The sequence below is a fragment of the Phodopus roborovskii genome, unplaced genomic scaffold (genome assembly GCF_943737965.1).
Source record: "Phodopus roborovskii unplaced genomic scaffold, PHOROB, whole genome shotgun sequence".
Classification (NCBI taxonomy): Eukaryota; Metazoa; Chordata; class Mammalia; order Rodentia; family Cricetidae; genus Phodopus; species Phodopus roborovskii.
Window position 1 is genome coordinate 9,846,330 of NW_026125489.1, and position 24,535 is coordinate 9,870,864.

At 46.7% G+C, this 24,535-nt stretch overlaps 1 protein-coding gene across 1 annotated transcript in view; it reads left to right on the top strand.

The window, feature by feature from the left end:
- The window catches only part of Myrfl (myelin regulatory factor like), a 90,684-nt gene that overhangs the window by 40,510 nt on the left and 25,639 nt on the right, over positions 1 to 24,535 (top strand). The window contains exons 8-13 of the mRNA XM_051176278.1: positions 352 to 428; positions 1,688 to 1,798; positions 3,747 to 3,837; positions 9,571 to 9,771; positions 15,346 to 15,454; positions 16,145 to 16,254. Of these exons, the coding sequence (XP_051032235.1) occupies positions 352 to 428; positions 1,688 to 1,798; positions 3,747 to 3,837; positions 9,571 to 9,771; positions 15,346 to 15,454; positions 16,145 to 16,254 (699 nt within the window). The remainder of the gene's footprint in view (positions 1 to 351; positions 429 to 1,687; positions 1,799 to 3,746; positions 3,838 to 9,570; positions 9,772 to 15,345; positions 15,455 to 16,144; positions 16,255 to 24,535) is intronic.

A 24,535-nucleotide genomic window follows, 5' to 3' on the forward strand; every position in this document is an offset into this window, starting at 1 on the left:
ATGGATGGATGAATGCATGGATGGATGAATATATGGATGGATCCTTTGAGTTGTCTTGCTCTTGTTTAGTTTATTTTTATTTTTATTCATTTTGCTTCTGATATTTTGGCCTTTCGATAGCTCACTCTGTATTTCATCATTTAACTCTGCAGGTATGTCTCCCTTTTATTATCAGTGGCACACCGCTGATAGATGGTACCCATTGCTATTCTAACATGTCTTTTTCAGAATTCAGACTCCTCTCCACTCCCTGAAGCCTAGCCTGGTACCCTAGAGAATGTTCTAAGTATCGGAACAGCATTTTCTATTAGTAAACATATTAATCGATTCACTTTTTGTCTTTCCATGCAGGTAGAAGCCACCAATCAAGTGATTGCTATCGAACAGTCCCAAGCAGATAGAACCAAACAGACTTTTGATCCTGTTAAGTAAGAATTTCTTTTCTGAGTGTCTTGGAGAAAATTTGGGGAAGACCACCAGTGTTATTTATTTTTCCTATTTACAACAAAGTCCGTAGTAGATGTAAATTAGTAATAGGGTGCTAGTATTATAAACACATGTTTATCCACAAAAATAAAGCTTTATGATCCTTGCAAAAGCTCTTTATGAAAAGGTCCATTAAAAAGTCATCTTTCTTAGAAGCTTTGATAACTGATGAACTTAATGACAATTTGATTCCTTGAGATAGATATTTTAATTTTCAAAAAAGGCTTATTTATTTATTATGTATGCAATGCCTGCATGTATCCCTGAAGGTCAGAAGAGGGCACCAGATATCACTATAGATGGTTTCTGGGAATTGAATTCTAGATGTCTGGAAGAGCAGGCTCCTAATCCCTGCGCCATCTCTCCAGTCTAGATATTTTAATTTTTAATTTAGATTAGCACAATTCTTGGTTGCATTAATCTCAAGGTTTCCTGTCTATGCATGGATACAGTTCATTTCCCCATGTAGTTTACAGTTACCTTGACAGATGCCGGTGTGAAAGCTTGCACCCACGGTGCTAGTATCCACAGCGGTAATGATGTAACAAGTTACAGTCTGCTCTCTCCAATGGCTCGAGGCAGCATCTGTCATCTGTTCCCAGCTCACTTGGCCAGGTTGCAGTTAGATAGTTTATGCTAACTGCAGTTGAGCCCATTTGGGGCAGGGTGCTTCAACAGCCTGGACAGCCACTCATGCAAACCGCTGTGGAGCCCAGGCATGTGACCGGGCAAGTGATGGGGGGGGGGGGCAGAGCTTTTCTTTGAAGGATGCGGCCTCCTGTTGCTAGGCTGTAGGAGGTCCCCTACTTGAAGGAGAAGCCAGAGTTCTGGAAGAACCTAAAGAAATCGATTGTGAGGAGCGGGAGCTACAGCCAACAGTGAACACACATGAGAGTTATCCCCCCCCCCCCCCCCCCCCAACTGTGGCGGCAACAGAAACCGGGCTGGACATGTTAAGCTCAGGGCCGAAACCTTGTTAGCAAGGAGCCATTCTGTGACCTTCCTTGGTTGACACTCCAACCCCTGGAGTTATGCATGCCGCCTTTGCAGATCACAGCGGACACACACACACACACACACACACACACACACACACACACACACACACACACACACACACACACACGGAGGGGCTCAGGAGACTACACGCGCTCCCGGGCGCTGTCCTACATTCTCTTGACACTTCTGTTGTTTGCTTTAGAGTTGACCTCCTGACTGACCAGGTCACCAAAGTAACGCTGGGACGATTGCACTTCGGTGAAACCACAGCGAACAACATGAGAAAGAAGGGGAGGCCGAACCCTGACCAGAGGTACCTGGGTCACCGTGACAAGAGTGGCCAGACCCCGCCCCGCCCAGCCCGGAAGCGGCCTTCGTGGCCCCTCCCCTCCGATGCGCTGAGCCACCCGGCCGCTTGCTTCCCGATCCCCTCCGACTTGCTTTATTAACTATGTCATTTTCCCAGACACCTTTGTGTCTCTCTCTTCTCCCCCCCCCCCCCCGCCCAGTCTACTCCCGCCATGGTTCTCTGGATGGGTGATACACGTTCTGCTCATTGCCCTTGGGTTGAGGACTGACTACACTTACCAAACCTGTGTGCTGGATCTGAAACTCCCCCTCCTCCCCCTTTTTTTTAAGGAAGAGAAAAAAACCTACAATCCCAGCACACGGGAGGCAGAGGCATGGGGATCTTGAGTTCAAGTCTAACCTGGGCTGTGCAGCGAGACCTTGTGTCTCCAAAATCAAAAGGCAAAGAAAGGGGGAAATCAAAAGGAAAAGAAGATGAAAAGCTCCTTAATGATGTGTACCTGGCTCCGAGGCTCGCCTGCCTGGCTGCTGCCTGGGCGTGTTTGGAGATACAAGTCCTCAGGCCTCACCAGGGCCTGCCCACTCAGGTGTTGGCAAGTGGGCTGAGCCAGCTGTAGCTTCACAAACCCTCTGGGCTCCAACTGGAGAGCCGCTGGTCTCAGGACAGACACTGATAATTGCTAGATTAGGGGCCTCGGGTGTTTAATTTAACCCGTGTGAAATTACTTTCTGCCTGTGGCCACCCTGAATGCTACTGGTCTCACCCTTACATTCATTTCCTAATCTGTAAGATGGGTGTGAGAACAATACCTTCTCCGGTCCACTTTGGGGGAATCTTAAGCAATGGGGTGACTAACTGCTTAGCCCAATACGTGGTGCCTTATGAGTCAGTCCTTGGCCGGGCTCCACAGCAGCGGTGGAAGCAATCATTACTAGTATTGATTTAATTCAGTTCAAGGGGAGAATTCTTGTCCGGAAACTGGAAAGACCAGAGTGCCTCTGTGAGGGGTCTGGAGAGGCTCAGGAGTTAGCATCCCTGCCCCGGGAACCACCATGTTCAGGATAATCCCCTCCCCAGCCCTCAGAGCCCCCAGTGCCTGCCAGGAAGACTTCATTCTTCCAGCAGAAGAGAAAGTCGCCCAGTCCCCGACCTGAGATCCACCGCTAAGCCGGGATGTGTGTACCCTGGCTTCTCCTTGCTTCTTTTCAGTAGGGTGAAACACTGTAATAGGCAAGGCGGGCATGGCCTGAAAAACCTTCTCCCCCAAAATTTATTTTATGTGTATGAGTGCCTTTCCTGCATGTGAAGATGTGTACCACATGCATGCCTGCTGCCCATGGAGATCAGAAGAGGGTGCCAACGTCCCTGGAGCTGTAGTTATGATGGGTGTAAACCACTGTGTGGGTGCTGGGGACTGGATCTGGGTCCTCTCTAAGAACAAGCGTTCTTAACCGGTGAGACACGCTTCACAGAGAGCTTTTGTTTTGACCCTCAAGTAGTCGTCATATCCCAGGGCGGCCTCACTGATGTGAGGAAGATACTTAAGGAGGGTGGCTAGGGCAGGGAAGGGACCAGTATGATTGGCATATCTGCTAAGTCCCTCCTTTAAGGCTCAGGACATACGACTTACATGGTTGCAGAGGCAGGGGCCGTGTGGCTCTGTCCTGTGTCTGTGAACAGAGCTTTATAGATGCACCAGGGTGACCACATAGGTGGGCTGAGCCCAGCCCTAGGAGCTCTCCCCAGGGATGCTGCTCCCAGATACACCCAGGATAGTAGCAAGCCAGCCACTTACTCTTCCGTTTCCCTGGGGTGCGGCTGACATGGGAGGGGGGAGGCAGTCTGCAAGTAGTCCAGCCCGTTGTTAATGAAACGCTGGGTGCCCTTCAAGGACACAGATGGCATCTCTATTCTTGGATGCGCCCGCATCAGTCTGCTGTTTCCGAATTAGGTACTTCATGCTGGTGGTGGGATTGTACGCCGCTAACCAAGACCAGCTCTACCTGTTGGCTGCCCACATCTCCGAAAGGATCATCGTTCGGGTAAGCACATTCCTCTGGTTTTCTGGGCCACGGATGCTTTTCTCCCTTGCAGGAAGAGGTCGAACTGTCGGTGACATAATTGAGGTGTGTGTTTCCCAATGGCTGCTGCCGCAGAAACCACATCAGTGTCTATAAAGTGATCCTTGACCAAGGGCTGCTTTGTCCCTGCAGGGTCATTCAGCACACCTGGGGCATAGAGACCAGAGATGCCACGTGCAATAGTTCACAATGCACAGGGCAGCATGGGCACAGGCCGCCCCTCCCTAATGCCCTGGTGGTACTGAGTGCTTGGGAACCCCTGATACCGGCTCTCTGCTCGAGGTGCTGGTTAAACATCTACACGGTATTTGGATGATGCATTTCCACTCTATGAGGATTCTCTGTAGTCGGGACAGAGGGCCTGAGATGCTAACGCATGCGGGATCACTCAGCTCATAAATAATGGTGCCTGCGGGCAGCCCAGCTCTCTCTCACCCAGGCCTGGTGAGTGAGGGTAGCACCTGGAAGGCCCCCTGTGTCCCAGCGTGATTGCCGCCCCCAGGAAGAACTCAACACATTTGCTGAATGGTTACAGCCGTGGATGGGTGTCTTGGCAGCCATAGGGACATTAAGCCACTAGCAGCTGCAGCTACGGCCATGGGTCCAGACTGGCTGCCACCAAGAATGCCGGGGCATGAGGCAACAGGTTCCATAGGCATGGCAGCCTCGGGTCAGGCTGTGTGGTCACAGACCTTCGAGAGTGACATGGGGTGGGGGTGGGTGAGACTCCACCAGGAAGCATCCTTCACTGTGAGCATCCCCATGATCCCAGACAGCTACCAGTCCAGGGCCCTGGGAACACATCAGGAGAGTAGTGTTTCTCCTTGTCTGCTTCGAAGCTGTCCTGAAACAAAGAGTCCTCTGTAATTCTTCTCGTCGTCAGCTAAAACTAATAAGCTACCTACTGGTAAAAACCCTTCAGTTACCCCTAAGATATTTATTGGAGGTGAAGTAATTTCAGAAGTGAAGTAAAATGCTTGCTGTTCACACACAGGCTGTTTTTGACATAACCATGGGCCAGCGGGGCTCTTTTGAGGCAAAAACAGGCAGCCAATCACAGAGATGCCTGTCCACCCCGTCACCTCGGGTCAAAGCCACCCTGGGCATCTCATCTGGAATTATCGGGATTGCTGTGCTACCAAGTCTGACCCGAATCCCAGTCCAGAAAACAGTTTGCTTACTGTTTCTAACGTGAGAAGAAACGATAGCACCATCCTGTGATTAGCACTCGATTCACAGTCTGCTAGTCACCCGCGGTCTCCGAATAATTTACCTGGCGGCAAGGTTTCTCCTTCCCCAGCTGGCTGTGCCCTCAGTACTGTGCAAGCCAGGAGAGGAAGGAAGCCAGGCTCACCCCAGCTCTGTTAACTGGACACTGTTAACGGACACCTCCTCAACACAGCACGAAGGTCACGGACAAGCTCGCACGGGGAGCTCGGGAGCTCGGAAGTTGTGGAAACTCACATTTAGTCGGGATATGGAACACGCGGAGTTGTACTCAGCACTGCTTAGGTGTAGGCTTCTCAGTTTTTAAAATTTAAAAACTTACTGTACCTTGGAGACGGTAGCTTCCTCCCAGCTATTATTTGTGCTTAAAGAGAGCTCTGCTATAGGAGACACCAGCTTACCCCAAAAATAACGAGAAGAACAATGGTGACAGTAATACAAACCCTCATACCCCAAATCGAAACTATCTCATGGCTGCTAGCTCACGCTCATCCCAAAACACAGGTGTGAAGGTGTAGACTTCTCAGTCCACTGGAACTAACGCCAGTGGGAGGGAAGGGGCGGAGGGGGCGGAGGGGGGTGGAGAGGAGTGGAGGGGGGGCAGAGGGAGGCGGAGGGGGCGGAGGGGGGCGGAGGGGGCGGAGGGGGCGGAGGAGGTGGCATTATTATTTGATTCAGGTAGTTTTAGAAATGCTGCAACCGTCACTCTGGAAGGGACCATCTCTGTGTGGTCTATACAGAAGGGTCGACACTGCATTTTACCCAAGAGCCAAGCGTGGCCTCTAAGGCCTTGGCCTGGTTCTATCAGCGTGAGCTCCAGAATAAAAAAGACAAGAAGGAAAGTTTAATATTAAATGTGTTGCGTGCTTGGCTATGCTAAGGGAGGTGGGAGCCGCTCTTTAAAAAGCAGAATTCATTTTGTGGCTGGCCTAAGTAAGAGCCGTTTCTCAAATGGAGACGAGCGTTTTGCTGCCCGATAGAAGGGGCAGTATGAGGACTGCCCCTGCGATGCTGGCCTCTGGAAGTGTCCAGGGTACCGCATTTGTCAAACTTCTTCTTGGAGGGAGGATGGTGGTCATCGTTAGGCATGGTCTACCTGGCTTGTCAACTGTAGCAGCTTTAGACATGCATTAAATGCCTGTGGCGTAAATGAACCAATTTAGTGTCTGTTAAGGTTTTCTCCAATGAACACATGTATTTCCCAGGCCTGGGCTTTTAGGAGCTTCCCCAGGCAGAGTTCCTTCAAGGTCCCCTGAGTTAACGACCAGGCTTTCCTACAGTTCTGCTTCCTTTAGGAAATACTTAATTGGAGCTGGCTTGGGGGTGTTGAACAGCAAGCAGGAGCAACAATTACTTTTGTCTGCCTTTCAAAGATGCTTCAGGATTTTCTCCTTTTGAAAAGAAACACATTCTTTCTGTTTTGTCCTGGGAAGGATAGAAATGGCTCCATCATCAAGGGTCCCTGCTTTCCCCTGCCAACTCCACTGCAGTGGATAATCAACACTATAGACAAGAGTGTCTGTGTGACCGGAGAGGGGCAGAGCTAGCAAAGGGTATCCTGGGGATTTCTGACCACAAACTCTCTTTACACACACACACACACACACACACACACACACACACACACACACCCTGCCCAGAGAGCTTGTGCAGACATAGCTACCCAAGCCTACCCCCAGAGCTTCTATTTTAATAGCCCGAGATGTCCAAGAACATGCATTTCTAACAAGCTCCTGGACATGGATATGAATCTGCGTACCACACTTGAATGGCCCTGCAGAAGAATATCTTTGGACCCAGTTTTAGTAACTGTTTCAAAAGATGCACAGATTGATCTCCTGAGAGCCAAGCTCTCCTATTGGAGCCTTGGCCCTGTTCAGAGTCATAAACAAAGGTAAAACAAAGAAATGTCAGCAATTTCCCTTTGCCATCCCGAGCACCTGCAGGGGGCGCCCTTTGCGCTGTGTTCTTGCAGAAGGGATGTTTGTTGCCCTGTGATTACAGTGATGGCAGTATCCAGTCAAATGTTAAAGATAAATTTGTGTCAACTCACCCTCAGTTTTGCAGACTGTCACACACACGAGATTTCACTTACTCCCATCATAACCTTTGGAGATGGGTAAAGCCAATAAATAGGTTTATCACTGTTCTTCAAAAGATAACACTAGCGTGCAAAGATAAATGGTTGCCCCGGAGTCCTACAACCAGTTGGTGTCATAACATAGTCTGAAATGTTCAAGTCCTCCCTAAGCATATGAAACCATGAGACAAAAAGTATTTTAGAAAAGCAAACGAACCATTCTGGCATTTGGTTGGTGTTCAGCAGCCACTGTGGAGAGAGCGCCGTACGTGCAGTCTGCTTTGACACACGAAGACACGGTCCCAGGGAGGGGAAGGAAATGCACAGATCTTACCGTTTTTCCCACTCGAGATGGTGACCCCTTCCTAGTGTCCATTGTAGAGCTGTGTTCCTTCTGGAGAAAATTTGAACACGTTTTAGGGACTTAGTTTTGTCTGGTGAAACAAGTAAATGTTGTAGTTGTATATATAAAAGAATCTACTTGTATCTGCTCCTCTAGCATCCAGTTCCCAGCTTGACCAGAGTCATCCCAAAGTTCACTGACAGCAGCCAACAAGAATCCGCCACTGTCCTGGGTTGTTTCCTCCAAGTGGCTCATTATGTTCAGCAGAGAAAAAGCATGCTTCCCATGCTGGGTGCTCCCCATGCTGGGTGCTCCCCATGCTCGGTGCTCCCTATGCTTTGGTGCTCCCCATGCTTTGGTGCTCCCCATGCTGGGTGCTCCCCATGCTTTGGTACTTCCCATGCTTCGGTGATCCCCAGGCCTCTCTGTTGATCGCTCCCCATAAAAGAACCCAAGTCAAAGTCAACTCCAGGTTCACACCCAAGGGTTCCAGGGATCCTACAGAAAAGCTCTGGTTCAAGTCAGTTTATACAACAAAATAACGTTTCAAGCAGTTGGTTTGATTCTTCCCACCGCTTTTGTCTGTGAAGTGTCGTCAGTGGCTGGGTCTTCTGAGAAGCTGGAGTTTTAAACTGGTAGAAACAGAGGAGGAGGTTGTAGTTGCCCAAAAGTTCTCCAGTTGAAATCAAACTAAGAGCTAAACTTGGGGGCTTCTTTTATTTATGTATGTATGTATAACACTTCCAGGTGGCAGAACATTCAAGAAATAACCAGAAAAAAGTGTCTAGTGAACAGTGCCTCACCACCCACCCCGGTCCCCAGGTCTCCCGGTATGTGTCCATGGGCAAACTGCTATGTGAGCCCTTGAGCTGTCTTCAGGGACAAATGGTGCCAAGATACGCAAGGCCCGGCAGATTGGCAACAGTGAAGTCACCGTGTTAGTGCTGTTAGTTCTGCCTGTTGAGGCGTCAGGGATCCGGAATCTCTACAGCTGGCTACAGAGGCAAAAATCGCATGTAGAGGAACACAACCCAAGTGGGACTTTTGGGCCAGCCACAGCTCCGAAGACTTTCCTTCCAGCAAAGACCTCTGCCGGAGAGTTTCCACTGGATTACTCTTTCCTCCCGGCTTCCCTGATGAATGTTTCCAAACACCTCACACAGGGGTCCCCAAATCGGCACAGTCCTCATGACAAAATCCATTTTCTTTTTCTGAATGATGATGTGTTCGTCTACATGCTACTGGCTACTTCTTGGTCCGGTGGTGGAAGTCAGAGTCATTACTTAGCAATCAGAGGACATGAAGCACAGAGTATCTATGTGCTCTTGGGCAATTTATTATCCTTTCAATGTGCTAGGGTCAATAAGATGAACATAACGGTACTTATACCATAGAATCACTGCAAGGGTTATCATACACAAATGTAGCTGCCACTATTCTACAGTACCACCCGTGTTTGGGGAAAGTCAAGGTGTAGCTTCTGTGTCTGTGATGTTTGTCACTTGCCTGTGAAATCACCAGTATGGGTGTTTTGACATTATAAAAGGCTAGTTAAATACAAGATATTTTTGTTTCCTTGAGAATTAAATAATGTACTTTTTTTTGTTCTGAATTTAAATTATTACTATTTGGTTTTTCCTTTTTTATTATTTGGTTTTTCAAGACAGGGCTTCTCTGTGTGACAGTCCTGGCTGCCCTGGAACTGGCTCTGTAAACCAGGCTAGCCTCAAACTCACAGAGATCCACCTGCTTCTGCCTCCCAAGTGCTGGGGTTAAAGGTGTGCGACCCCAATGCCCAGCATGAATTTAAATTATTATGTCTGAAAAGATAGTCCCCACTTTTAGTTACCGCTCCCCATCCCTGCCTTTTAAAGTTGCCCATGTCATGTAACTGAACATGCAGTTCAGTCTCTGAGAAATGTTACAGAGATTGGATGGTCTCAGCCACGGCATGCAGAGTCTGTTTCTCTTTGCTCCGAAGACTCATGATCAACCATTCCGCCACCGTAACTTTAACTGTAGAATGCCCGCTGTGTTTCTCCAGGCCTCCAACCCCGGGCAGTTCGAAGGTGACAGTGATGCATTGTGGCAGCGAGGCCACGTTCCAGAATCTGCCATCTGTCACGGTCGCGTAGGAATAAACACAGATGCACCTGATGAAGCCCTGGTTGTCTGCGGCAACGCGAAAGTGATGGGAACCATCATGCATCCCTCTGACAGCCGGGTGAAGGTGAACGTCCAAGAGGTGAGCCTGCACTGTGCCCAGAGCCCTTCCTCGGACACCCCAGCCAGGCGCCCGGGGCTTCAGTCTGACTTGATGGCCAGGGCGTGTTTATGTGCCTGCAGGTGTGCATTAACCTCCTGGCCAGCTCACGTTTATTTGTCACACGTTTGTTTGAAATAACAAGTTGCTTGAAGATAACGGTGGTGGGAACTGCTGGGGCATCTCTAAAGCTGTCCCAGTCTCTGGGGTTTACCAAACACAAACACAGCCAGTGGGAAGTGGCAGCTTGTTTCCCACAGGTCGGTGCCTTCCTGTCTCCCCTTGGCAACCCTCCCTCTCCAGCTCCTTCCTTTCAGGGTCCCTTATGCTGGCTCTGCAAGATCTCTGAGGATCACTTGAAAAGCCCCCCCCAGTGGGGACCTTACTGGGGACATCTGATGCCTAGCTCCATTTAGGACAAGCAGTTGCCTAGTGCCTATCAAAGTCTGGCCTGGGGATCTACTTAGATAAGAGTCAGAGCCTTCAATTGTCCAATGCAAGCGGCCTTGCCTGACCCTCAGGAGTGTCTTATCTTCTAATTGCTTGGAAGAAGAGTGCAGAATTCTGGAAAGTTGTGGTAGCTCCGTGGGCCAAGGAGCTCAGGATGAAGACTGAGCCTGGGGTCAGGCCACTCCTGCTTCCGGCTTCCCCAGCATCCACTGTTCCTTCCCCGTGCCCACCACTTCCCACCGTCCCACTCATATTTCTTCTCACAAGACTGTTGAAATTTGTTTTAAGCTCACTTCCCCTCCTTTATTTGGTCTCCCGTTAACCCACAGAGCATCTAATCTGTTGTCCTTGGCCTTTCTTCCAGACTGAATCCCTTTCCCAGCGCAAATGTGCACTGGGCTTTTTGGACTGACCCCTGAGAGCATTGCCACCAGGGTGGTAATTGCTGACTTTCACACTGCTTGCAAAGCTGCAGCTCACTTTAGGGCTGTGGTGACCTCCTCCTTGGACGGGAATTCAGGACTAGAAGGCTCTATAAAGTTTGAGCTTTAGAGAGACATACACTGGCTGCATTTCAGCTCACGCTAACTCGGACACGTCCTTGCATCTCGCCACACCAGTGGCTTATGACATTTCAAGCAGAAGTCTCGGTGGAGTGTCACAATTTGAGAATGCCCTCCACAGTCCTGGCTGCTATCTCCAGGCCAACACAGATTTTCATTTACCAAAAGTCATCCCGATTTGCTCTCGATGGAAGAAAATACATAGTCTCGAATAACAAACATCCTGAAGCCTCTCAAATCCTTCTAGGAATCATTCTTGGTGTACATAATGTGTTCCCTGCCCTAGACTGTAGAGGAGAAATTTCCCCCTCCTGCTTCTGTTCCCAGCAGCCTGAGAGGATAAAGAGGATTGTAGACTATGCTTAGAAGGCTAGAGATGCACCCTACAGCATCAGCTCAGGACTTTAATCCAGGGTTTACAACCCAGATCTAGAGATGCTTGAGTGTGAGCATTTTATATGTCATGAGCTTTTTCTAAGATCACATGTGTGGAACATTCTTTAACCCGTATAAAACTAAGTAAACAGCAGATTTACTTGCAAAAAAAAAGCATATTATTAATATTATATGTTAAAATCGTCTCATATTGGCATGTGTGTTCTATCTGTATTTGTGAAATGGATATATTCCTAAAACTTCTACCTGTCTCATTTGCCACTCATTACAGACATGAGATCGATGGCGGTAAAGTCATCGGGGGTGGCATGGATTGGGTGAACTTCAGATTTTCCTCTTTCGGACTCAGGTTTTCCAAACTTTTAGTGAAAGAGCCATCCTTCCAGAGTTTCTAGAAGGATCACAGACCGTTTTGTGCCGCTATAGTGAAATGTCGCTGGGAAATGAATACACAATAGAAATTTATTGCTCATAATTCTAGAGGCTATTCCAAGGAATCCCAAGATGGAGGGACTGATAGGTTAACTGTCTGTTGAGGGCTGCGGTTAAAGGCATGCCAAGGAAGTGTGCGGAATACTGTCTGCACATGATAGGAAGATGGAGAGACACAGAGGAAAGAGGTTACTGAGCTAGTCCCTTATGTTTTTGTTGTTTGGTTTTAGGCAGAATTCCACTGTGTAGCTCACCGAGATGGACCTGCTCTGCCTTGCAAATGTAGGGAGTACAGGCTTGTACAATCCCACTGCACTCTTTCTGGACCTTTGTCAATCCATGTGTGTGGGGACCTCATAACTTCATCCCCACTGTGGTGGGTTAAAATATTAAAATGTTTAGGGAGCTGATTGCCTGGCTGTCTGGGGTCTTTTGTGATTCCATATGAACTTTAGGGTTCTTTTCTATTTCTATGAAGAATGTTGTAGAAATTTTTATTGGTATTGAACCTGAAAATTGCTTTCAGTACAATGTTGATTTTCACAATATTAATTCTACCAGCCTGTGGCCCTGGAGTCTTTCCATTTTCTACTATCTTCTTCAATCTCTACTCAGAGATACAAAACTGTGAGAAGTACGGTTTTTCCGCCTACCACCGCTGGTCTTGTCCCGCCGCTGCGCCAGCCACAATTAACACACCGAGACTCTGTATTTGATATAATTCTGTTGGCCAGGTACTAGTTTCTTATCGGCTAGCTCTGTCTTAATTATTAACCCATTTCTATGTATTTCCACGTGGTCTTCTTACCGGGGAAAGGGGCCAGCGTCTCGTCTCCCCAGTCTCTCCATCTTGACTCTTGCTTACTACTTCCTCTTTCCTCCTTGTCTCCTAGCCCCTCCTATCTTCCTTTCTTATTGGCCAACAGTGCTTTATTATTAACCAGTATGAGAAACATATATACATAATGGCATCTCCCATCACAAAACTTCCATTGAAGAGGCTCCTCACATCCTTGGTTAGGGTTGTTTCTAGCATTTTATCATTATCATTATTTTAATTATTATTGTTATAGGTATTGCAAATGGGATCATTTTTCTTATTTCCTTTTCAGCAAGTTCACTATTTGTATAAGCAAAAGCACTTATTTTTCTGTTGAATTTTTCATTCTGCAATATACCTGATAGAGTTCTCAGGAGGAATCTGTAGGGCCTTTTTGGTGTAGAATCACGTGATCTGTGAATAAGGATAATTTTAATTTTCTTTCTGTTTTAACCCACTTATAGTGTCTCTTACATGGTGACTTTGAGTACTGTACTGAATGCGAGTGGGAACCTTTATCTCCTTCCAGATTTTAGAGGAAATGTTCTCAGGTCTCCTATTATATAACACTGGCTGTAGGCTTGTTTTATATAACCACTATTATTTTGAGGCATATTCAATTTATTCCCAATTTGTCCAAGACACTTATCAAGAAGGCATATTGAATTGTGTCAAATATCTTTTCTGCCTCTATTGAGAGGATTTGTGATTTCTGTCCTTACATCTATTAATTCTGTGTATTGCATTTATTGATTTGCTTATGTTGAATAGCCTTGCTGAGGTGGAGCCCAGTTAGTCATAATGTGTATGTAACCTGACTTTGTTCCTGGATTCAGTTTGCAAGAATTTGGTTGAGAAACTTTGCATCTGTTGTCAGCAGGAAACTGATCTGTACTTTCGTTGTCTTTGGTCTTTGTTTGGTCTTGGTATCAGGATAATGCAGGGTTTGCAGAACGGATTTGGTGCCATGCTTTCTCTTCCTGGTTTGGGTTGGCAGAGTGCTGGGTTCCCCAGAACTGCTACTTTGCAGCTGGCGAAGGCAGGAGAGGGAAATTGCGTTTTCTACATGACTCCTATTGGTTTGTATTAGTACCCTGTGCTTACCCTGGTCAGGGTTGCAAATCTCTCTGGGGTCCCAGGAGCCTTACCTCTGTGAAGCTGAGTCATGGGGATGAACGATGCTGAGGCCTGATGTGATGGTCCTGGCTGTCCTAGGGACAGCCGCCCTGGAAAAGGTTGGGGCAGTGGCAGCCGCCGTGCCAGTCACTGCTTTGGGAGTACGCACCAGTGGGGTGGCAGACACAGTATGGATGCAGGGAGGCAGGCGGTCTGGTGTCCACTTTTGATCTCAGTGGGAAAGACTCACTGATGATGCTGTAGGTGTTTGCTAGAAGACACGTGGAAGGCTGACTTGGAAAGGGCCCAGGCCAGCATGCGGAATCCGTGGTTGCGGTGGCTGATGTCAAGTCAGACCTTGGAGGAAGTTCGCTAGAGAATGGGGCTCATGTTTGTCAGTCAGTGGTCGCTGAGGTGAGAAGCTTGCTTGGGCAGTACAGCTGGGCCGACTCCCCTTCTTCCCCAACTACAATCATCTACTCAGAGAAAGATAGCTTCTAGTCTGTCATTTTACCAAAAGTCCGTAGGTGATATATTTCTAATTGCCAAAGCAGCATTGATTTCATAGTGCAGCAATATTCTAAAATAAAAATCAGGGAAGATACAGAAAAGTCACCGATTTGTTGTTTTTTTTAAATCAGATTAATGTAGTTAAAGTTAGATAAATCTGTTTTGTGAATTTATTGAAAAATTCTTCAAATTACAGGGGAATCTTTTGGATTGAACATTTAGTTTTTTTTTTAGAGAAGATTAACATTACTTTCTTGATGTCAGTTTTCCGGAGTCCAGTAAAATGTTTATTGAGGACTTGGCAATGACAGTTGGGGACATCATTAGACACAGAGCTGGGAAAAAGGATGCTGAACTGAACCCTGAGAAGCTTGGGAAGGAGAAGAGGGCAACTCACTCAGAGAAACTTCCTCCAGCAAAATGACCAAAACAATCCAAGAATATGGGATCCATCCTTACCTCAATGTTGTCCTTGAACTAGCATTACGTTTTCAGTTTCTAAGTAGAAGCAAGACAGCGAACCTCTGGACTCAATTGAAGAGAACACCTAGGAACCCTAAACAGGCTCTCCAAAGTGAGAATCCTCAGAGTTTTCTGAGAAGGGACAGGGAGAATGGGGTAGGAGGCACGTTGGCCTCATAATTTAGACACAAAGCTCTGAGTCCATGTTTTAGGGAATGGAAGTTACCAGTGTGGATCTTAAAGCCTTGGCTTCCCCGAGGAGAAGGTAGGAAGCCTCTTCTAATCTGGTTCCATCGACAAAACATAATTGTTGTTCTTTTGCTATAATTATTGCCTATGAAACACAAACAGGAGACTCAGCACCCACATGGAGTTTATTGAGAAAGGGGAAAGAAAGGGGGGTAGCTGGTGGCCAACCGAAAGCAGGGGAGAGAGAGAGAAGAGAGAGAGCAAGAGAGCAAGAAGGAGCAAAAGGGAGAGAGAAAGAGAGCCAGAGAGAGAGAAGGAGCCAAAGAGCGAGGCATGCTTGGTGAGCTTGCTTTAAAAGGGAAACTTGCGCATATGTAACTATGTAAAGAGTCCCCTGGCAGCCAGGTAAAGCTTGAGCAGCCAGGTTAGTCATGAGGTAGAGAAGACATGGCCATGAGCATCCCGCCCATCATCAGGGGGCGGGGTCAGCAGAATGCTGGTTCCCAACAATAATCAGTTGCACTGTTAATCTCCCTCTACTCTCAGAGTCATGCTTGATGTTGATTTGAATAACAAATACTTTGACAGGTGACTTTTACTCTGCTTTAATCAAATCAGGTTGACACAAATGAACAGCTGAGAAGAATAGCCCAGATGAGGATTGTTGAATATGACTACAAACCAGAATTTGCATCCGCCATGGGGATAAACTCTGCCCACCAAACAGGTACACAAACAGAGTCCCTTCGATTTCCTGTTCTCAGCTACGAAGCTCCTCCTTGTCTCTATCATGAGCTTGTGTGTTGTGACATTGGACACGCGCCGATCCAATACATCCTCCGTGAAGCCCACAGTCATTGGAACAGGGAAGGTTAGAGAATGTGTGGGTCACCTTTACTTACCACCTCCATGCTGCACCCCAAGTCCTGGGAGAGGATTTTGAATATATTGCTTGTGAGGCGAGGGTTCAAGGGCAGAGAGCAACACCAACCGTATGAAGAGGAGCCCTGGGTCTGGGGATGGAGTGAAAGGGTGTCAGACAGGTTAAGCTTGGCAACAGAACATTCACACTGTAATGCTTATTCCTCAGCCCGGGGCATCCTACAAATAAGAGGAGCACATAGGGACACAAAGGACTCAAACTAATGACTTGCTTCCTTGTATGTGTAGGGATTTAAACATGCTTATTCATCTTTCCCAACATTAGGCAGAGTCTTAATAAAAAGTGGGAGGGTAAGGAGGAGGGGGAGGAGTGGGGGGAGTGGGGGGAGAGGGTTCTACTTTTAATTCTATAATCGTTCTCGCCTCAGTTGCAGATGAAAGCAAGAGCTGAGTCCCCATGGCCTTTTCAGTCCATTCTGATGTAGGAAATCCCTGGGCCACCCCCATTAACACTGTTGGAGTGTTTTGTGTACAGGAATGATTGCCCAAGAGGTGCAAGAGATCCTGCCCAGAGCCGTAAGAGAGGTTGGGGATGTCCCCTGTGGAAACGGGGAGACACTGGAGAACTTCCTCATGGTGGACAAGGTAATCAATTTTCAATGAATGACGGCTAGCTGTGGCTGTCACTCACCACTAAACCACTCCAGTGGCAGCACAATGGGCAGACACAGTTCACCCAGACACATGGCTTGAAAAGACTAATTCACTGAGCTGTAGAGAGAGTGGGTACCAGTTACCACACACTGGTCACAGTAGATACCACTAAGTCCCAAATAGGTTTGCATCCTGGGAAGTGCCAAATGGCTGAGGTGGTGGATGACTCAGTTGATGGACTTCAGTCATTATATGTTGTACTTAAAAAAAAAAATCAGAATGCCACTTTATACCTCATATGTAAATATACACATTTCCAACATAGAATAACAGCAATGATGATGATGATGGTGATGATGATGATGGTGATGACAGAGATACTGATGATAATGATGATGGTGATGATGATGATGGTAATGGTAATGATGGTGGTGATGATAATGTTGTTGGTGGTGATGATGATGGTGATGATGATAGGTCCCACAAGGGTAAAAGGACCATACAATGGTTAGAATTCTTTTCAGTTGGGATTATTGAAGGAAAACTGGCCCAGACAGAGTCCACTTTGTGTGGCTGTTTTCAAAATAAGGTCCAGATAGCATGGGAAACTTTAACAAAAAGCTCAGTCGTATCTCAACTTTAAAACCAGAACTACAGTTGGAGCAATGGCTCAGTGGTTACATATGGTACTTGCTGATCTTCCAGAGACCCAGGTTCAATCCCCAGCATTCACATGGCAGCTCACAACATGTAACTGCCAGGCCTGCACTCATATGGCCCACAGGCATATATGAAGGCAAAATACTCATACACGCAAAATAATGAAATAATTAAAAAATAAAATAAAATAAAAGCAAGACTACAACTTATGGCAAAATACGTTTTATGGTACAAGGAAAATAGTAAATTTACAATGTGCTTCTTCTTGGAATAATTAATGATTGGACATAATGTTGCAACTTTTGCAGTTTTCTTTTTGATGAGACTGTGTTTAAGTTCCTCAGTGGGATCATAAAGTGGGTCATTTTTACAATGATAATCGTGAGTCTCTTCTGTTTCACCAAGGGCTTGTGTAAATCCTCGATATTCAAATTACTCTCTGTTGAAGGATGCCCTTGTGTTTCTAGATTAGGCCTCTCACTAGATATCCGGTCTAAGTCAGTCAGTTTCTCTCTTGTCAGTGTTATTTGAGTAGCTCTGTAATACCGCGCCGGTCAATAGTGTGACACCCTGCTCTTTTGCAAGGCCCACAAATTACTCTGCTGCTGGCTCACTGTGCATTGGATGGATGTGTTAGGTATGGAGAGGAAAGACAGATTGCCATAGGGATTTCTTGAACTGTGAGCATGCATGTTTGAGTGGAGACTAATCTCTAATTCGTTAATTCATGGGGAAGCGCTTCTCAAACTTCAAAGTGCCCACAGCCCGTTGCAGGGGTGAGAAGGTCTTACTAAAATCACTACATTCTGAAATGGTACAAATGGGACAGAAGCGGACACCTGTGGGACCAAGCGCCCTCCAGGCGATTCCAACCTTTCTTGCCAGCCCTGCTGGGCATGGCCAGGCTTGACACAGCAAACCACACTGCCTTTCTTGTGCTCAACTCCTCCACCATCGCCTGCTTGCAAAACGCTGTTCTTAAAAACAACGGGGAAGCAGCTTCTCAGGAGCTTGCTCTGCCCAGGGCTGTGAGAGCCACATGACAGAGCAATCCCTGCCTCTGCTGCTGGGAACACGTCTTCCTCGTCTTACCTGGACGGAAGCCCTTGCAGGAGCTGATGCAGAGGCCATGGAGGGCCTTGCTTACTGGCTTGCTCCTCATGGCTTGCTCAATCTGCTTTCTTAGACAACCAACTCAGGACATCCAGCCCAGGGATGGCCCCACCCACCATGGGCTGGGCCCTCCCCCATCAATCACCAATTAAAAAAATGCCCTACAGAGTTGACTACAGCTTGATCTTATGAGGGCATTGTTTTCAGATGAGGCTCCCTCCTCTCAAATGACTTTAGTTTGCATCAAGTTCACATAAAACAAACCAGCACACGTGGTAGTTCTATTTCAGGTTTTGAAGAACAGCCCTACTGTTTCCAAAATGCTGTCTTCTCATTGCAGCGAGAAAGTGTTCTAGCTTTTCCACCAACACTTGTCATTTTCTGAATAGCAGCCATCTTAGTATGTGCTTGCAATCTGCATGCTCTGAGTGATTAGTGACACCAAGTGTCTCTTAATGTCAGTGTTGACCATTGGGACATGTCCTGAGAAATGTCTATGTCAATTTGGTTTTTGTTATGGACGGTTCTTGGCCTGGCAGGTCCCGTGGCCCTTGAGCCCCAAATAAGCACACAGACACTATATTGGTTATAAATCTGTTGGCTGATGACTAGAGCTTCTTATTGGATAGCTCTGTCTTAATTATTAACCCTTCTCTATTCATCGAAGTATTTCCACGTGGTCTTATCTTACCAGAGAAGGGTCTGGACCTGCTACCTCCTTCCTCCACTACATGGCTGTCTCTGGCGTGTTCCCGCCCGCCTTTCCCAGACTTCTCCTCCTCTCCTAGTCCCACTTATCTCCCTACTTCATTGGCCATTGGCCCAGCAGTGTTCTATTCATCAATCAATAAGATAAACATACAGAATAACATCTCCCATCAATTTTTTGTTTGTTTGGGTTTTGGTTTTTTGCTTGTTTGCTTTGTTTTTTGCTTTTTTGTTTTGTTGTAATTTTCTGTATTCTAGGTGTGTTCATCCTTCTCAGATACACTTTCTTTAAAAATTATATCTGTTCTATGTTCTATGGTCTGTCTTCTCTTTTCCTTTCCTTTTCTTTCTTTTTTTAATGTGATACAGGGTTGTTTTAATTAGCCCAGACTGGCCTTAAACTCTTGGCAGTCTTCCTACCTCAGCCTCCTGAATCCTGTGACTACAGGTGTGTACCACTCCACCCGGCTGGGAAGTACCTCTTTATTCTCTTGAAGATGTCTTTTTATGTGCATAAATGTTTAAGTTTGATGTCCAGTTTATCCATTTTCTCTTTTGTTTCTTGAGCATTTGGCATCATATCTGAGACATCGTTCCCGAATCCAGTGTGAAGACTCTGCCCTTATGTTTTCTTCTGAGTGTTTGTTGTATATATTTACATCGTTCCTAAATCCAGTGTGAAGACTCTGCCCTTATGTTTTCTTCTGAGTGTTTGTTGTATATATTTAGGTCTTACATTTGAATTGATTTCATGGGCGATGTGTGTGAATATCCAATTTTCTGGTCACTTGTTAAAAACTGTCACCTAGCCACAGTTTGGCCCCAGCATCCGTCTCAAAAGCTACCTGGCTGTTCATACGAGTCTGTCCCTGGGATACCATGAAGGTAGTCTTGGGGGTGTATAAAAAGCAGGCTGAGCAAGCCCTGAGGAGCAAGCCAGTAAGCAGCACCCCTTCCGTGGCCTCTGCATCAGCTCCTGCCTCCAGGCTCCCATCCTGAGTTGTTCCCTGGTTTGTCTTGGATGATGGAATAGAGGAAATAAACCCTTTCTTTTCCAAGTTTCTCACGGTCATGGTGTTCTGATGTAGCACTAGGAGCCCTAACTAAGACGCCTTTCCCCACACCTGGCTGTGTCCTGCCCTCCTTAATCAGCCACAAAGACACCCTTTGTTTGTGAGCTGCCCTTTTCTTACTAGACCTTTTCCCTCCCATCCTCAATGCTGCTCAGTGTGTTTCTGCCCCAGAGCTGGGTTTTCTGCCCTAAAGACAGGCTCTGCCCATAGACAGGCTCATCATCTGGACTCCACTGCCCGGGCAGTGGTTCATCAGAAATGGTCAGACCACTTCTCTTTGTGAGGTTCAGGGTCATTCCACGGTGTGCAGCAACTTGCACGGACCCCACCTACCCCTCAGCTCGCCTTCTTTACTGTGAATAGCTGTATACTCTGGCTTAGCAGCTTGGAAGGCATTTGTGCTCAACTGAAATTACCTGTAAATGTACTTATTCTTTGCCATCTCCCTAAGGAGTTGTGTGAGAGCCGAAATGTATATTTTTCAAAATTATTTCTCCAGTACCTTATTGTACCTTTTACCCCAGGGCTTAAAGCACTATAGGAATTCAGCAAATGTTGAGAACATGAATTACCGAGTTCTGTGATGTCTGGGTTGATCCTCCCTTAGGCCTCTGAAGACACAGTCTTGAGTGTCTATCCCATTGCTCTGGCATTCTCTTTCTGGAAGTAGGAGGTCTACATTTCTTCAACCCCGTGCTGACAAGTCCAGGGCCCATTATGCTGTAGGCATCTGTTTATTCCTGGTCTCTGAATCCCAGTGAAGGGAAGAGAAGGGTGTTCCATCTGCCTAAGAAAATCTGAAGAAGTGATTTTTCTGGGAAAGGGGAGTTAAGAGTTGGCCTTGAGATGTCAATCAAACACTCAAGGCGACCATGGCCAGAAGGCTATGTGGGTTGTGGAACTCTCAGAGAGCAGCTGGGGACAGAGAGGAGGCGGTAGCAAAGCGTGAAGATGCAAGGAAGGGAGAGATTGTGGACGAGAGTCACAGATGAAAAGCTGGTGGCCAAATCTGGCCCGAAGACAGCTCCCCCCTCATAGTTTAAAAAACTTGCAAATCCATTGCCTATATTTAAACGATCAGAAATCATCTCACGCTGTTTTAGACTCTTGTCCTCCGTGAAGCGCATCAGCTCTGGGAACATGGAGCTGGGGTGAAGGCCCCCAGCAGGGACTTCCTGCGCCTTCCCACTGCAGCTTGTACAGGTCTACAGGGTTTCAAATTTATGTAGAAACGGGAAGCAAAAGGGTCGATGTGGACAGCTCGAAGAGGCATCTGGCTGAGGTTATAGAGCAGGGGTTCTCAACCTGTCCCCAGTACCATCAGAAAACACAGGTCTTTACATTGTGACTCATAACAGGAACAAAATTAGCAGTGAAAATAACTTTATGGTTGGGGGTCATCGCAACATGAGGAGCTGTGCTAAAGGGTTGCAGCATTTGGAAGGTTGAGAACCGCTGCTGTAGAGGAAGAAGGGTACCCAGAGAGGCTGGGAGGGTGCGGCAAGTGACGAAAAGGCATGGCCAGGCCAGCACCAAAGCCTGAAGTTAATAGGACCAGGGAGGAAGCAGGAGACAGATGAGCTGCGAGGTCCTAACTGGAACGGTACTGGATGCAGGCAGCCTTCATGGAACGAAATTCTAGCTGGCTGAATGTGACCCAGAGTATAAGGTCAGCCCTTGGAAGGCTGAAGCAGGAGGATCATGAGTTTCAGGCCAGCCTGGACTAAATGAAACCGTATGTCAACAGACAAACGAGCAACCCACCAGATTGCTGGTTGGTTGGTTCTTGCCCACGGCACTCTGTGACATCTGACCTTCTAAAATATGCTACTTCTATCGAGTGACATTGACTTTGCTTTTGTCTCATTAGTAAGGGCACCGTGAACCTCTTTCTTATAATCGGTCCTTACATTCCTTCTTCTGTGAATTCTATTCATTTACATGCATTTGTCGTGTGTGTGTGTGTGTGTGTGTGTGTGCGTGTGTGCGTGTGTGTGTGTGTGTGTGTGTGTGTGTGTGTGTGGACAAAAGCTCTCACTGGGCTCTGTTATTTTACTCTTTTCTGGTATTCTCAAAATAAAGCTAATATTCTAAATCTATCAAAATAGCTATAGGGAATGATAATTGTTTTCTTCTTCAGTGTTTTGGCCTTCTTAGTAGTGCTAATAACAGTCTAAAACTATGTTACTTCCTGTGCCTTGTTCTTACTACTGGACAGTTTCTTCATTAAGCAGTGTGCTCTCTGAAGGCAGGAACTATGTCTGCAGTGTTTGGTTCATTTCCTCCTACCATCAGGGAAGAGTGTGTAGCACACCATAGGAGTTTGACGGATAGGACTGATTCCACTCAAACAGTGGGGTTTGAAGCAGGTTAGGAACTGCGCATCTGTCCGTCCGTCCGTCCGTCCGTCCATCTGTCCATCCCACAGCACACACGTGGATATCAGAGGACAACTTAGCAGAGCTGGTTCCATTCTCCACCCTGTGGAGCCTAGAGAATGAGCTCAGGCCATCAGGCCATCAGGCCGAGCAATCAGAACCTTTGCCTCCTGAGCCATCCCACTGGCCCAGGTGAGAAACTATTGTTCCTGTTTTGTCTATTAAAGGTAGTTAGGCAGACAAGAGCTCCTGCTCCCGGAACCTCCCCACCTCCCATTGTTGATTACGTAATCACATTAGATTGTGAAATAGAGCTCCCCACTGTGGGATGAGACATAGGGACCACCTTCATCAGCAGTAAAAGACAGAAGCCATGTTGGCCATGCATGCTCGTCCAGTTTGGGCTCTGGCACTGTATATTTTTTTTTATTTTTATTTTTGCAAATGAAGCTACCTTGTTGAGTTACTACACCGTGTTCATGTGTTCCTTTGTGTAACACCAAGATTATTTTCTAACATTAGCATCAATTTCTATGACAGTTTTTTTTTTTTTTATCACAACTATGAAGTTGTGTTTCAGCTTAAGTACTAGACCTCACCCATAGGTGGACAGAGGTAACTGAATTTGATTCCCTTGTTTACGACCAGAGGTGACTATCAGTAAGAAATGCCTCAGTGTAGCGATACTCTGCTCAGCACTAATAAATTCAAACCTCTGCATGGAGACTCTTCATGTCTATGAGCAAAGAGTTCCTCAAGCATCCAGACATACATTCCTGGTCAGATACTCTCAGTGTGACCCTATCAGCAGGGTAAAGGACACTAAAACACACACACACACACACGCACACACGCGTGTACACGCATGTGTACACACATGTACACACGCATGCACATGCACACATGTGCACGCACATGCACACACATGCACACACGTACACGCACATGCACACATGCACATACACATGTACACGCACATGTACACACACACGTACATGCATATGTATACACACACACTATTTCTCATTTTTACAGGCTTCATTGTGATGATGTAGGACAAAGGTCAGAATTTTTAAGTTTTTTTGGCAAGAGTTGATTGCTATTACATATCCTAGAAACTTCCGTAGAGTCAGGACAGGCCATGATTATAATCAGAAAGGAGTAATAAATCTCCTCTCCATCTTTATTGCTTTCTAAATAGGAAAACACGTGAATTATCTCCTTGCCTATTGGACTTACTATAAGATATATAGTGCTGGAAAATGTGAGCTGGAGAAATTAGAGCTGGCCTTTTATCATTATTGACAAGGAACTAGGCATGTACGGCAATTGCTTATGTCTCCTAAGGCAGTTTAAAAGTCCCCTCGGGGGAGGCGTTGCAGAAAGTTGATGGTAGCGTAGGGAGGGCGTTACCGTTCTCCACTGTCTGCTTTGGTGAGGGTTTAACCACAGTGTATTGAGAAGGAATAAGTACAGAAAGGAAAGGGTATAAGCCGGGCCTGATGGAGAAATGGGGTGGGCTGCGGAGCCTGTGTGCGAGCTTAAAGTGGAAGGAGATTCTAGATGTGTGCGAGATTAAAGGGGAAGGAGATTCTAGATGATGACGGGCAAAGCGGTTTGGGCAGCTGAGAGGACATGTCCTGGCCACGTGACTCACTGTAAACATTACAGCTGCTGCTGTTTAATGTCTTCTGTAGTCTAAGCTTAGTGGGCCATCATATGACATCCATTCTCATTTAGAGTCATGGAATGGTGTTCTTATCTTCATTATTTCTGCCTTCTCTTTGTTAAACAAAAGGAAGAGCCTGGACCATTATTAGAACTTTAGAAAGGGTTTTGTCAGAAAATCTTTCACTTATTTTTTAAATAATTTTTTAATGATATGTACCTGTGTGTGTGAGTGTAGATACCCTGAGGAGGCAGGAAGTCAGAGACACCGGACTCCCCCCCTGGAACCAGAGTTACAGGAGCGACCATGTGGATGCTGGGACTAAACTCAGGTCCTCAACAAGAGCAGTATGTGCTCCTAGCCACCGAGCCATCTCTCTAGTCCCAAAGAAGAAGTTTTAATGTATACAAAATCAGTATAGTAATTGTCTTAGGGTTTCATTGCTGTGAAGAGACACCATGGCCACAGCAACAGGAAGTCACTTAATTGGGGCCGGCTTACAGGTTCAGAGTTTAGTCCATTATTGTCGTCATGAGAACGCGGTAGCGTGCAGACCGACACAGCTGGAGAAGGATCAGCGGGAGAGGGACACCGAGCCTCACTTGAGCATTTGAAAGCTCAAAGCCCACTCACCCCCAGCGACACACTTACCCCAACAAGGTCACACCTCC